The sequence below is a fragment of the Cucurbita pepo genome, chromosome LG08, assembly GCF_002806865.2.
Source record: "Cucurbita pepo subsp. pepo cultivar mu-cu-16 chromosome LG08, ASM280686v2, whole genome shotgun sequence".
Classification (NCBI taxonomy): Eukaryota; Viridiplantae; Streptophyta; class Magnoliopsida; order Cucurbitales; family Cucurbitaceae; genus Cucurbita; species Cucurbita pepo.
The window spans coordinates 2,203,734-2,218,499 of NC_036645.1; the positions used below are offsets into that span (position 1 = coordinate 2,203,734).

Sequence of the window (14,766 nt, forward strand, 5' to 3'; positions counted from 1 at the left end):
TAATTAAAATATGTATTTTTTTTAATTTATTAAATTTTAAAAGGACAAACGAATAATTTGACTAAGTTACGGTCAACCAGCCAATTGGTGACGGTCTTTTACATCACAGTCCGTGAGTTTAGCCTCCGTGAAAGTACGGATTTTTTTATTTTTTTTTTTTATTTTTTTTTTTGGAAAAATTAACTTTTAAAAAATAAATTAATAGCTTTTATTGTATTTAAAAATTAAATACTTAATATTAATGTTCTTATTATCGGTCGAGAAAATTCAAGATTAATTGAAGAAATGCATGTAGTTTTAAGATAGTCGTAATAACTGATTAGGGTTTTATGCGAGCATACCTTAGAGATAGAGATGTTCCTCCTGCTCTTATTCAAGGATTCAGTTAGGGTTTTTTTAGGGGAGCTCGTGCATATTAGTGTCTGTGCAATGTGTATCGGTATCGTATTGAGTTGTGATCGACCTTTTTTGATTTTACTCGAACTAGTGCAAGCTAGAGGTGTACGCGGGTTGAGTTGGGTTGAAAAAATCTTTTGAACTAATTCAAAATTCCAGGTGGGTCAATTGGCGGCCTGAACAATTCAATTAAAGTTCATAACTAATTCACAAGTTACAATATATCACTAACACGAGTTACAAACGTTAAATATTCTTAATATTCGTAATAATCCTATTATTTGGTTGGTGGAGTTGACCTACCCAACAAAATGTCAACTCAGCCCAACGTTTTATGATTTGGGTTGAGTAGTTTGAGTTGGTCGAGTTCTCCAGTCATTTAAACACCCTAGTGCAAACTTGGTTAATACTAGATCGAGCTCTTGGGTTCATTGGACTTGACCACGACCAACTCGAAACAATCTTAACTCAATGATGTGCTTATCTATGCGTTCGAGCTTTATGATATCAATTTCTTTTATAATTATTTTCGCCCATTACAATCTACCATACGCAATAAATATAATATATAACTCAACCATTCGTCTATTTTAAAACTAAATTAGTAATTATTAATGCAAATTATATGTCACTCTTATTTATTTATATTATTGAAATTGGTGAATTAATATGGTGTGTGACAACCACATTATTTGGTGGACTCGTGAAATAAATTAAGTTATTTAAATATGCTCACATGTAGTCTATATATCGAGCTATACTCAAACTCTATTTCATACATTATTTCATCTATATAATATTTTATACATTTAAATTTTCAATATCATTAAATTAAATATCATCTTCAATAATTATATTTCTTTTCATACAAATATATTTTTTTAATTGATTTTTTTTTTATATTTAAAATTTTGGCCAAATTTGAGAAACAAATAATTTTCTTTTTAATTTTTATTTACTAGACAATAAATCAAAAAAAATCTTATTTATAAACTTTAAAATATTAATTTAAATTGGTGTATTTTTTATTTATTTATTAATAACAAACATTAATATATTTTCAAATAACCATATGCTTTAATCGTTAATTATGTACTAAAGTCGCATATTGGGCTACAGTTATGTACCAATCACGTCATTTATAAATGAAATAGTGATATAACAATAATATAGTTTAAATAAATTGGAGGATGTTTTAGAAATTAAAAAAATTGAAATAATATATAATTGCACGGTCATTTAATATAATCAACCTATTACATCAATTTTTGCCATCCACATATTACGTGATTATTTATAATATAATCGGTCTATTCTTTTGTTTGCAAAAAAAAAAAATACATGTATTGTTGTTTGATATCAAAATTATTTTATTACAGTTAAAATAAAAAAAAAATTATACTCATAGAGTCGATTCATATAATAATTATTTTTTTAATAAATAATTATATCTTTAAAAGTGGTGTCTATAGTTACATTAAATTATACCCTATAATTATTAAAATTAAATAAAAATAAAATATTAATAATTTTTTTTTAATTTTTGGAAATTTTTGGCAAAAGGGCATTTATTTCATAAAGCCGGCCCGACCCGACCGGCTTTATGGGTTGAATAAGACAGTTTTTTTGGTTGGATGATGGGCGTTGAAAGATCAAAAGGGTTTTGTTGTTTTGGGTCGGATTAGACATAAACATGTAGGCATCAATCAAGCACATGTGTTTGAAAATTTGAAGCTAAGTCTTCCTCTTTATAACCATACCTAACTTCTTCACATGCATGTCTTTTTCAACTAACTTTCTCTCTCGAGTTCGTTAATTGGAGTCAGGGTATCTGAGATTGAATCGTTTGTTCGTCTTCACTCGAATTAATCTTTTCATTCTATGTTACCTCGTAAAAGAGTGAAATCAGGTTCAGGTTGAGTCTTTCCTTCCTACCTCGGTCAAGAAGGTTCAGCTTCAGTATAGGTTACGGAGCGAAAGTGGCTCGACTGTAAAGGAGAGGAGTGAGGTCTCATTAAGGAGAAAGATCCATGAAAGAAGGTTCCTGTTCACACGCTCATTCTTCTTTCGACTTTGTTTACTGTTCGTGTTTGAAGAGTCAATATCAAAAATAGTTCAACCAACCCGAGTTCAATAAATGGCCTAAAAAATAGGGAATATCGTCAAAGGTTCCAGAGGGCGCGAAGCCAACATCCTTTCAATCAGTTCGTTAATTGGAGTCGGGGTATCTGAGATTGAATCGTTTGTTTCTTGTTTAAGTTCTTATCTTCACAAGCTCATTATTTGGGACTTGGGTATCTAAGATTTGAGCGTTTGGTTCTCGTTTCAGTTTTTATCTCCACAACCTCGTTATTTAAGATTCAGGTATTTGAGATTGAATCATTTGTTTACTGTTTTGGTTAATTCCCATGACTTTGTTAGATATTGTCGTCGTGAGCTAGGTTTGATTTATTCATTAATTTGAATAAAGTCCGATAGTGCTTGAACTTTTAATTAATTATAATCCCGTTTTGATAACTATTTATATTTTGAAAATTAATTACTTGTAAACAATACATGGTAATAGTTTTTTTTTGATATATTGAATTAAATTTAAATAAATTAAAAATTTATGGATCGAGNCATTTATTACTTGGGCTGCGCATAAAATAGGCCCACGGCAAATATGATTTTAGTTAATGGGCTGGGCCGAATGACAAGATATTCCGGGAATCCGGCCCATTTATTCTAAGCTTTTGAAAATCCCTAGTATCATCTCGCGGTACCTCTTTTCCCCGATCTCTCTCTTTCACTCCCTTTCCTCTCGCGCTGCTGGTTGCCGACTGTCCAGCAGTGCCGTCCGCCGTCTGAGAAAATCCTACTGCACCGCCACTCCACTCATAAACCCTAGTTCTCCGCTAAAATGAACTGCTCTAGTAAGTTCTCCAATTTTTCATTCTCTTAAATTCATTGTTTTGCTTCTTCAATTTGTGCTGATCTCTGTTATTGTTATGTTTGATTTGCTCTACAGTCTCCGGCGAGATTCCGGAAGAGCCAGTTGTCTCTAAGAATTCTGGATTACTCTTCGAGAAGCGGTTAATCGAGAGGCACATTTCAGTATGCTTGTTTTTCTTTCCCTACCACTCAACTCGTTTCTCCTTTCCTTTTTAGGGTTTTTTGACTTTGTTTTTAGTTCACTCTGCGTAATGGGAGGCTGGTTTAGCTTGTCACTTTGGCTTTCTGTTTTTTATGCGTGATTTTCGCCTGTCTTTGGCTCGCGGAACTACAATTTCTGAATTTATGGGGTTTAAGGTCTGTTTGTTCTTTTGTAATTTGTTTTTTAAAGAATTAGGATACTTCATCCGAGGTCATTCATCGCAGCTGAGGATACTGAAACGTATGGAAGTTCAGTTTGATTTCCAAACCTGTAATATGTTAAAAACTAATACACGCCTTCAAAGATTTATTTTTTGAAATCTGGTCATGTTATAAACACATTTCAAATGACGGCAGTTTTCTCAGCTCAGAAAGAAAGCGTATTCCTTACTTTCCTAGTACCTTTTTTGCTATCTGTTTGCAACTGGAACTTCTTTGTCTTTAAAGAATTACAAAGGACCTTGTTTCTTTGTTGTTACCTTGGTTCGCAGCTCATCGGTTTAGCCTTGTTTTTATGGTTCCACGTTTCTCCCTTCTCTGCCTTATTTACAGGACATGTTTTTGTTAGAATCATCGTCTGTAACCAATTAAGTTTTCTGATAACTTGATGTATGTTTCTACTCTGAAAATTCTGTCGGCTGGTTTCAATTTGGGAATGGTAGAACAGATACATCAAGTGACAACATTTTAGAGATTATATCTCACCTCATTTTAAAAGATAATAACTTTAGTTTTTGGGTTGTGGTTACTAATAATTACTTATCTTTTAGTGACTTTGAATTAAATCTTATAAGAGTGATAGGTGAAGATGGAGTAGGGGAAGGAGGAAGGGTAGTGATTTTTGTATCATTTTCTGTTGCCTATTGCTGCTGAACATGAATAATGAATCCTTCTCTGCCTGATATCATTTATAGACACGACCTAATAATCCACCTCAAGTTTTGAGCAATTTACTCCAAGGAATTTTAATTTAAGTTCTGCAATGTTGTCTTGCTTTTATTGGGATATTCTTAGAATCATTTTTGAACAAAATAATATTGCATTTGATTAGTTTAATTGTTTGCATTGCATCACCAGGACTATGGGAAATGCCCTGTTACAGGCGAACCTCTTTCCATTGATGACATCGTTCCAATTAAAACTGGAAAGGTAGGAAATATCTCTAATTTTATTTAGTTCAATTCCTAACATTTTTGGGCCCTTCTGCATTTCTCTGTAAAACTTGTGTGTGGAATATTGCATGTTGGTGTGGATTTGGACAAACAATGGCCAATTGGTATGTCGAGTGGTCTGTAATCTGCCTAACTCTATTTGATGAAGCTAAAGAGTGCAGGGGTTAAATGCTAGAGACATCAGATAACCTAATTTATTTTCCATCTGAGTGTATTTTTTTTTTCTTTCTAGTTTCCATCTTTAACTCTCATTATTTTTTCTGCAGATAGTCAAGCCCAGGCAAGCTGCTAGCATCCCTGGAATGCTCGGAATGTTCCAGAATGTATGAAATTATGGTCTAGTTGTACTTTTGATCATTATTCTGGAAAATTCTATATTTCATTATGTAATCATGGAAAATTATATATTTNGTTGTACTTTTGATCATTATTCTGGAAAATTCTATATTTCATTCGTGTAATCATGGAAAATTATATATTCTTCATTTCTGTTTTTCATGGATTTTTGTTTATCTTGTGATGTATCTGTATGGCGTATGTGGCAGTATAATATTTTATGTTAAACTTTTTATCAAGTTACATCTTACACCCCCATTTCTTGAGTAAGCATGGGGTGCAATATAGTGAGAAAAAAGTGAATGTTTATCATACGTATTTTCTAGTAATTTATCTCTAGCAGGTTATGGCCTTATATCCTTAGGTATTGTGTACTTGACGATTGCCATTCTTTAAGCTTATGTGTCATATCATATTTAGGCGTTCATGTTGAAATTTGATTGCTAAGCTATTTTCATGTATTATGTAGGTTGTTTAATATGCATTCTTCTTTAGAAACTCTGTTGAAATTTAAGCTATCTTGTGCCTTAAGTTCTAGGATGTATTTCTATAATTATTATTTCTATTTGATTTGTAGGTTCTAACATAAAATTGTGTTATACTTATTTCTCTGTGTTTTTTTTAATCCTGCTATTACATATACTGTTTTCTTTTTAAATTAAAGCTAAAAATATGATTTTTCTGTAATGATAGGAATGGGATGTTTTGGTGCTGTCCAATTTTGCACTGGAGCAACAGTTGCATACAGCCAGACAGGAACTTAGTCATGCCTTATATCAGGTATATAATTTTTTTGTAAAAATTCATTTAAGTCCCGATTTCCAAGTGTGCAGAAAACTAGTGTATCTGTTATTTCAACTTAGGTATTGTAATCAATGTGTAATACCTCTTTGTTGATTTCATCTTTGTTCCATAATTCATCACCATGGACATTTTTGCCTTGGTTCAATATGTTAGACACATTTATGTTTTGCTACTTGGTGAAGTCATGGTGAGGTGACTTATGTTACAAGTCTAACTTGGTTTAATATCTTTTATTTCTTATAGCATGATGCAGCCTGTCGTGTAATTGCAAGACTTAAAAAGGAACGGGATGAAGCTAGGTCATTACTTGCTCAGGCAGAGAGGCAGATGCCCTTGTCATCAACTTCAATATCATCCAATGCTGCTGTCAATGTTAATGGCAAAAGAGGTTTGTCCTTTCAATCATCCCATCAGCGGGATTTTCATGAATTTTCTGGTTCTGATTTGCCTTGATTTTTCTTTGTGCCAGTTAATGAGGATGAGGAATTGGGTCCTGATGGGAAGAAAATACGTCCAGGAATATCAGCCACTGTTATCTCTGAGCTCACAGATTGTAATGCTTCCCTTTCACAACAAAGGAAGAAGCGGCAGGTATTTGATGACAATAAAAATTTATTCAAATATCATTATTTCTTGTTAAAGAAAAAGAGAAAATTGGTGAATGGATAACGTAAATGTTTAAGATATTAAGGTTTCCATGTAATGTGCATTAATTCATTATTTGGTTCTTTGTTCTCAGATACCTCCTACGTTGGTTCCTGTTGAGGCTTTAGAGAGTTACACCCAGATTTCTAGTCATCCACTTCATAAAACAAACAAACCAGGGATTATATCTCTTGACATCAATCATGAGAAGGTACGATTCTCAAGTGCATCAGCCTATATTAGCTTTCTTAAATTAGTGTTATATGGCCTTCATTTAAACAATTCCTTGAAGTCATACTTGCAAGTGTGACTAACTATTTTATTCAATCTAACCAATGGGCTTTTTTGGGATGAAGAATGGGACATGCATGCATTAAAAATTTGTGTGAGAGTTCATTCCTTTTGCTTCGTTTTCCCCTTATAATAATTAAAACTTTTAAGCCATAAAATAAGAATAGTTCAAATATTTAGAATGATTCATCCTTTTTTTTCTCTCCTTTTCGGTGAAAAGTGAAACTCATTAAAATTAAGTGGACATAAGTTGGTGATAATTTTGTCAATAATTTTGCAGTCATTAATTTAATCACGATAAGCTATTCTAGTAACTAATGTGATTTTAAGCATGGGGATCATGTCCACATGCCTAATAATCGAGCCATGTCTTAAAAACCTTCTATCATTCGTTGTTCATCTTGTTATGATAATTGATTATGCGTCTGCATGATGGTGAGTTAAAGGTTAATTTTCCTTTTTGATTTTTTGAACTATTGTATTCTAGAAAAACAATAGCCCTCGTCAATACTAAATCCCAAATTTGCTCCTCAGTCAAGAAATTTCATATTGCTGGTTTTAGGATGTCATTGCGACTGGAGGGCTGGACACAAATGCTGTTCTTTTTGGTCGATCATCTGGGGAGATTTTATCTACACTGAGTGGTCATTCAAAGAAGGTTGCTGGATAGTACATCCAAGTGCTGGAGCTATTTATTATTAATATTATTTGCTAATGAGAACATTGAACATTGTTTGTTTAGGTAACAAGTGTCAAATTTGTCACCCGAGATGATTTATTCTTGACTGGTTCAGCTGACAAGGTGAGTTTTTTTCATTATGGTTTTGAGAGGAAAAAAATTTCTATTTTTGATTTTATGTTAAAAAATTTCTGTTTGCAATTTTTGAGGCTGCCAGGCAACTTCCGAAGGAGATCACATTGTCATCTTTGGCTGAGCATTGTCAATTCCTNAGAGGAAAAAAATTTCTATTTTTGATTTTATGTTAAAAAATTTTTGTTTGCAATTTTTGAGGCTGCCAGGCAACTTCCGAAGGAGATCACATTTTCATCTTTGGCTGAGCATAGTCAATTCCGAACCAGATTTAATTAATTTTTGAAAAACAAATGAACTGCTGTCATCCTTAAATTCTTGGTAGCTAAGTAGTAGTGCTAGGTTTAATAATTTTAACATATAAATGAACAGCTTTTGCTTTGGTCCATAAATTCTTTGTTCTAACTGAGTGCCTTAGGTTCGTTTACTCTGGCTTCATGGACATAGTTATTTTAACTTAACCAGGATTNCATAAATTCTTTGTTCTAACTGAGTGCCTTAGGTTCGTTTACTTTGGCTTCATGGACATAGTTATTTTAACTTAACCAGGATGATCATGCCATACCGTATGAACTATTTTTATTATTTTTCCAATCTAAACTCTTGCTATTTTTCTGGATTGAATCTGAGAGAAATAAGAACTTCTATTCCTAATTGTGCAGACTGTCCGTGTGTGGCAACCATCTGATGACGGGAACTATAATTGTAGACACATTTTAAAGGATCACACAGCTGAGGTAAGTCAAATTTAATTCAATGGTCACTAAAATAATTGATTATTGCTGATTACAACTGAAGCAAGGTTAAAAAACTCCACCAAGTTATGTGTGACTGGTTGTGTTGTCCCAATTGCTAAGAGTATGATAACAATCTATGATACCAAAGAATTATTAAATAGGAGCTGAATGGTTCTGATTTTGTATGACTTAATTTCACGCCTTAATGAAGTGTAAAGGAACCTCAACTTTCTAAAATCTTACAGGTCCAAGCTGTTACCGTCCATGCTACCAACAACTTCTTTGTTACTGCCTCCCTTGATAACACATGGTGTTTTTATGACCTTGCTTCAGGATTATGCCTAACCCAGGTTAGTAAGGATCTTAATTTTTCATCACTGTAAGTTCGTTTACTACAATGTCTTAAATGTGTTGTGATTACTTTACTTGACTCGATATTTTTATGTCCACACTATTGTGTATGCTCTAGGTGCTAGGCCTTTTATGTTTTTGTTTCTGAAAGATTGATGATTAGCTGTCGATATACTTTCAAATATATGATTTAACTCTGTCAATTGGTTAGGATAGGTAAAGGTTTTGGATTCGGTTAAGAAATTTTCCGCTTTCTAAATTTATTGGGATTCGATATCNTCAATTGGTTAGGATAGGTAAAGGTTTTGGATTCGGTTAAGAACTTTTCCGCTTTCTAAATTTATTGGGATTCGATATCCATGTAGACAAAATTCCTCAATGTTGAAGAGTGGTCAGTAGGTCATAGAGTAATCATTGACCTATACATAACACTATTATAAGCTATTATTGAATACAAGGGCACTAAAGAGCCTTAAAACGTATGTTCCTCAAATCTGATGTTCCACATTTAGTCTCCTTTAAACAACGATTATTGAACACCAAATATGGTCATAGAATTGATTGAACTATTGAGGAAAAGAACTTATCTAAATAATGTGCTGTGCTGCCGGCCTAACATATTGTTGAGAATAAGTTTGTGTTTGCCATTTGACTAACATGTCAAGTTTTGGGCTAGTGGTAGGGTCTGAAAGTTGTCTGCGTTTTGTAGGCAATGTACAAGGGTCTGAACTGTTCCCATGTTAAGCACGTACAAGTTACTTTTAGGACATCACAAGTTTTTTTCTGAAATATTGTTCTATTTTGCAGTCACACATGATCAAATAAAAATAGAATGTTGTAGTTTTTAATAAAGGACGCCCATTGGCATTTTTATAACCCGTTTTTGGTTGGCTGGAAATGGGTATGGATGTATGGTTGGGTTATGACGTTTCAAATAAGTGGAATGTTAAGGCTACCATCAATGTCTCAGTTATGCTGTAAAATGATTCACGTTGTCTATCTCTGCTTGAATTATAGCAATTTTATCTTATCCTCCACAGGTTGCAGAGGCTTCAGGAACGGAGGGCTACACATCTGCTGCCTTCCATCCTGATGGTCTCATCCTTGGAACGGGCACGTCGGAGGCCCTTGTTAAAATTTGGGATGTAAAAAGTCAGGTGTGAAATTTTCTTACTCTTGCAAGATGCATTCCCATATCTCTAAATTCATACACTCATTTCTGTAATGTTTTTGCTTACAGAAAAATGTGGCTAGATTTGATGGACACGTTGGGGCAGTGACAGCTATATCTTTTTCTGAAAATGGTTACTTCCTTGCGGTATGTGTTAAATTGTTACAATTAAGGGTAATGTTTAACTTTGACATAACTGCAACTAATAAATATCTAAACTGCAGACTGCAGCTCATGATGGAGTAAAGCTGTGGGACCTTCGAAAATTGAAGAATTTCCGTACATTTGCACCTTATGATTCAGAAACTCCAACAAACTCCGGTATGTTTCCTTTTGTGGATGCCGAATGATATAAGATTTTACGATTTCTGTAGCATCTTTTCGATTAAGCCCGACATTTATTCGTCTTGCTTGTTGGAATTTCTGAACATCTGTTTCTGGTTCTGTAGTGGAATTTGACCATAGTGGATCTTACCTTGCAATTGCTGGCTCAGATATAAGGTAAGCGTTTGACCCTTGGAATTACTTCTAACCTTCCCCCTATTTATTATTGGAAATATGAACGAACCAAACGCTTTTTAGTTTAAAAATCATCCCCCCATCATCCTCATTCGATTCTGCCTGCGACGATAGAGAACAATAAGCTAGTAAGGTTTATGTATTACTCATTTTTAGTTCATCAGCAATTTTTATAACGTTTAATGTCGAGGCTTTAACACGCAGAGTTTACCAAGTTGCTAGTGTGAAATCTGAATGGAATTGCATCAAAACTATTCCAGATTTATCTGGCACAGGTACCACAACATTACAAATAACTGCAACTATATAATACAAAACTGGCGCTGATGAAAATTGGGTTCTACTTCTTTTCAGGTAAAGCAACCTGCCTAAAATTCGGAACGGATGCAAAATACTTGGCAGTCGGATCCATGGATCGAAATCTTCGGATTTTTGGTGTGCCTGGGGAAGACGGCCCGATGGAGACATAAGTTGAAATTCTGGAAAAGATGAACGCTAGCTTCCCGCTATATTTGCCCAATTACAGGTTTGAATTATGAAATTTAAAAACCAGATTATGAAGCAGAGGCATCTTTTAAAGATACTCCAGCAAAATTGAGGGTTACAACACCCAGATCAAAAATTTCACCAATTTTTTCTTCTTCTAGTAGTTTGAACTAATCTCGTTTCTATGAATGTATTATTTTGTTGAGTAAAAAGATTATGTAGCTGTGTCACCTTCAGGTAGCCATAGAACTGTTAATATACGCTGACATTTTTTATTGGCCGTTCTTTTGCATTTTGGCAGTGAAAAAACTTTAATAGAATTATCCTTATTACTGTTCGACATTTGCTTTAATATGTTCATTGTTACTGTATTTTAAATTGAATATTCAGTTTGATAATGTATTTGCTTACAATAATGTATCTCTCTTACTCTTATCCTATGGTAGCTTAAGACTAAATTTCCAGATCCAACCTGCTTCATACNAATATGTTCATTGTTACTGTATTTTAAATTGAATATTCAGTTTACAATGATGTATCTCTCTTACTCTTATCCTATGGTAGCTTAAGACTAAATTTCCAGATCCAATCTGCTTCATACAAAAGCATGTGTTGCACATTTTCATTGCATCTATAAAACCGATGAATTCATTCTCTTCTAGAGAAGCGACGAACGAGACGGGTCTTCATAGGTCCTTACAAAAAAAAGACGTACGAGAGATTTTCATCATAAACTCAAGGTTGCGTAAGTACAATTGATATTTATATTTATATTCTTTTTCATGGTTAGAATTTACTTTCTGAAAATGTATGCTAAGCGTCATGTGGATAACATGTTTTGGACAAAAATGACGNGAGAAGCGACGAACGAGACGGGTCTTCATAGGTCCTTACAAAAGAAAGACGTACGAGAGATTTTCATCATAAACTCAAGGTTGCGTAAGTACAATTGATATTTATATTTATATTATTTTTCATGGTTAGAATTTACTTTGTGAAAATGCATGCTAAGCGTCACGTGGATAACATGTTTTGGACAAAAATGACCGTGACACTAAGCATAAATTTCCAAAGTTACCAAGTGTGTCACATGGTCCACTAGTCCTTTCGACTTTTTTTCAAATACACATTTAAAGAGTTAGAATTGTCTTGACTCGGGAAGAATTTCAAATTTGATCCCTACCCCATTTATTGAATTTTGGAGGGTATACGAGAATATCCGAATTATTTTTAAGAAATTTATAAAATTTTCTTTTTAAAATTATTGACAATTTTTTTTTCAATTAATAAATATAATAAATAATTTTAAAAATTTCCATAATAAAAATTGTAACGCCTACATAGAGATAAAAAGTAGTAATAATTCCATGTGATGCAGAATATTTTTATTATTTTCATTTATAATAACAATAAGTTTAAAAACAGTAGCAGACAAATAACTTTCATTTTCCACCCACTTTAACACACTCAATAAGTACTCTTAAATGATTTTTTTCTTAAAAAAAATTTAAAAAAATTGTTCACTATCTCCCTTTCTCTTGGCACTCANCTTTAACACACTCAATAAGTACTCTTAAATGATTTTTTTCTTATAAAAAATTTTAAAAAAATTTTAAAAAATTGTTCACTATCTCCCTTTCTCTTGGCACTCATAATTATTGCAAAAGCTTTCTTACTTCAAGGAGGCTTTAAATGATTCATGAGTGAAGTATGATGAATTTAAGAGCTTCATTCCACTTAATAAGACCATTACATTAATCTGATTCAAACCTTCGTTGAAGGGGAAAAAAATGAAGAAAAAGATACTTGTGCNGTGAAGTATGATGAATTTAAGAGCTTCATTCCACTTAATAAGATCATTACATTAATCTGATTCAAACCTTCTTTGAAGGGGAAAAAAATGAAGAAAAAGATACTTGTGCACGTCTAAAGAGGCAAAGCTAAGCCAAAGTGGGCGGCGAATGGCTGAGGAGCTTCACAAAGCCAAAACCCTCGGCCGCTTTTGAGCACAAAGAGGTATAATCCAACCCATTTTTCCTTTACAACAATACCCATTTCCCCCAAATCCCCAAGGTTTTAGAGCTCCATGATTTGTTGCTTTAATGGGGTTTTCTTCTTTCAATCCTTTCTCTCTTCTTCTTCTTCTTCTTGTTTCCATGGCCTTCTTGTCCTTTTTTGCTCTTATCCCACCTGCACAATCTGCCTCTGATTACACTTCTTTGGTCTACAAGGGTTGTGCTAAGCAAGCCCTCTCAGATCCATCTGGGGTTTACACCCAAGCGCTTTCAGCCCTTTTTGGCTCCTTGGTTTCACAATCCACCAAGGCTAGATTCTACAAAACCACCTCTGGAAGTGGCCAAGCCACCATTAATGGCCTCTTCCAGTGCAGAGGGGACCTCACCAATGGCGACTGCTACAATTGTGTGAGCAAAATCCCTCATATCGTTGAGTCTCTCTGTGGCAAAGCTATAGCCGCCAGAATCCAACTCTATGGCTGCTATTTGCTCTATGAAGTTTCTGGGTTCGCCCAAATTTCAGGGTTTCAAATGCTGTACAAAACTTGTGGAGCTACCAATGTTGCTGGAAGTGGCTTTGAGGAGCGGCGGGATACTGCCCTCTCTGTTTTGGAGAATGGTGTTGTGAGTGGCCATGGATTTTACACTACAAATTACCAATCTGTTTATGTTTTGGGGCAATGTGAAGGGGATTTGGGGGACTCAGATTGTGGAGAATGTGTGAAAAATGCAGTCCAAAGAGCTCAAGTTGAATGTGGGAGCTCAATTTCAGGCCAGCTCTATCTCCATAGATGCTTTATAAGTTATAGTTACTACCCAAATGGGGTTCCTTCAGGAGGATCATCATCTTCATCTTCTTCATCATCATCATCATCTGGTAAGAACAAACCATGAATGGCTTATAGATTTCAATTCTTAGAACACAAAAGGGTTGTTTTATCTGATAAATTGGAAGTGAAACAGGAGTAAATACAGGGAAAACAGTAGCTATAATCCTCGGAGCAACAGCAGGAGTGGTTTTTGTGGCGATTTGCTTGCTTTTTGCAAGAGGGTTGATGAAAAAACATGATGATGGTAAGTAGAGAAACAAAAAACAGATCTGAGATTGCTTTGTTTTGGATTTTAATCTTTGTTTCTGAACTATGAACTATGAACTATGAACATTGTTTGCAAAATCTTTGTGTGTGCAGATTAATGAAAGAAGAAGCAAGATTGGATGATGATTCTAAGATCATCTTCAAAGATGCAAAAACTATTCTTTCTTTCATTCTTTCTTTTTATGAACAGAATCTCTTCTTTTTCTCTGAAAAGGATGTGATTTTTTGTTGTTGGTCAATTGGGGTTTTGTTTGAATGAATGATATGTATCAAACTGAAGTATTTTTTTTTGCATATAAGTGAAGGAGAAGCAGCTGCTGGCACTCCCTTCTCTCTCTCTTAAACTTTGCTTCTTTTTATCTGTGCCATTCTTCTCTGTTTTCTTACCACTTTTTATGCTTTTCACAAAGTTGCTTCATTTCTTTCTCATCCCAACATATTGTTTTGAACACTTTTTTCTTTTCTCTTTTCGAGATGGAGTTTACGATGACGTAATTGAATTCGTTTTGTTCACGTCTCCAATGAATGAATGAATGAATTCAAGGGTATGTTTGAAGAAGTTTTGACTGTCTTTTACGGCTTTATGAGCTTTGCTACGAGGATTTCATCTTCTTTTAATGTAAGTGTATATTTCACTTACAATTCTAGGCTTCTAATGGAGTTGGGAAGTATAAGTATGTGTAACACGAAGGATTATAGAAAGTTTCGTGCTATATTGAAAAGTGGGTGTAAAAACTTCAGAGCTAGTGCTAGCGAAGACGCTGGACCTCAAGGGGAGTGGATTGTGATCGGTGGGCTTG

General features: G+C 34.0%; 2 protein-coding genes across 3 annotated transcripts; both read left to right on the forward strand.

Annotated features, from left to right (window-relative positions):
- Positions 1-3,159: 3,159 nt before the first annotated feature.
- Positions 3,160-11,198, forward strand: LOC111800120 (pre-mRNA-processing factor 19-like). The gene is made up of 18 exons (XM_023683705.1): positions 3,160-3,311; positions 3,407-3,492; positions 4,609-4,680; positions 4,970-5,026; positions 5,733-5,819; positions 6,087-6,231; positions 6,313-6,434; positions 6,583-6,699; positions 7,342-7,437; positions 7,522-7,581; positions 8,253-8,327; positions 8,573-8,677; positions 9,719-9,835; positions 9,919-9,996; positions 10,074-10,170; positions 10,299-10,350; positions 10,573-10,643; positions 10,723-11,198. The coding sequence occupies exons 1-18, from the start codon at positions 3,299-3,301 to the stop codon at positions 10,836-10,838; spliced, it is 1,566 nt and encodes a 521-aa protein (XP_023539473.1). The 5' UTR covers positions 3,160-3,298; the 3' UTR covers positions 10,839-11,198.
- Positions 11,199-12,673: 1,475 nt separating this feature from the next.
- LOC111800121 (cysteine-rich repeat secretory protein 3-like) lies at positions 12,674-14,325 on the forward strand. 2 transcript variants are annotated; one of them, XM_023683708.1, is made up of 3 exons: positions 12,674-13,746; positions 13,833-13,943; positions 14,060-14,325. In XM_023683708.1, exons 1-3 carry the CDS (start codon positions 12,957-12,959, stop codon positions 14,062-14,064), a joined length of 906 nt encoding a protein of 301 aa, XP_023539476.1. In that variant the 5' UTR covers positions 12,674-12,956; the 3' UTR covers positions 14,065-14,325. The 2 variants fall into 2 exon arrangements, with proteins under 2 accessions (XP_023539476.1, XP_023539475.1); XM_023683707.1 differs by lacking the exon at positions 14,060-14,325 and having other exon boundaries at positions 13,833-14,048.
- Positions 14,326-14,766: the final 441 nt, after the last annotated feature.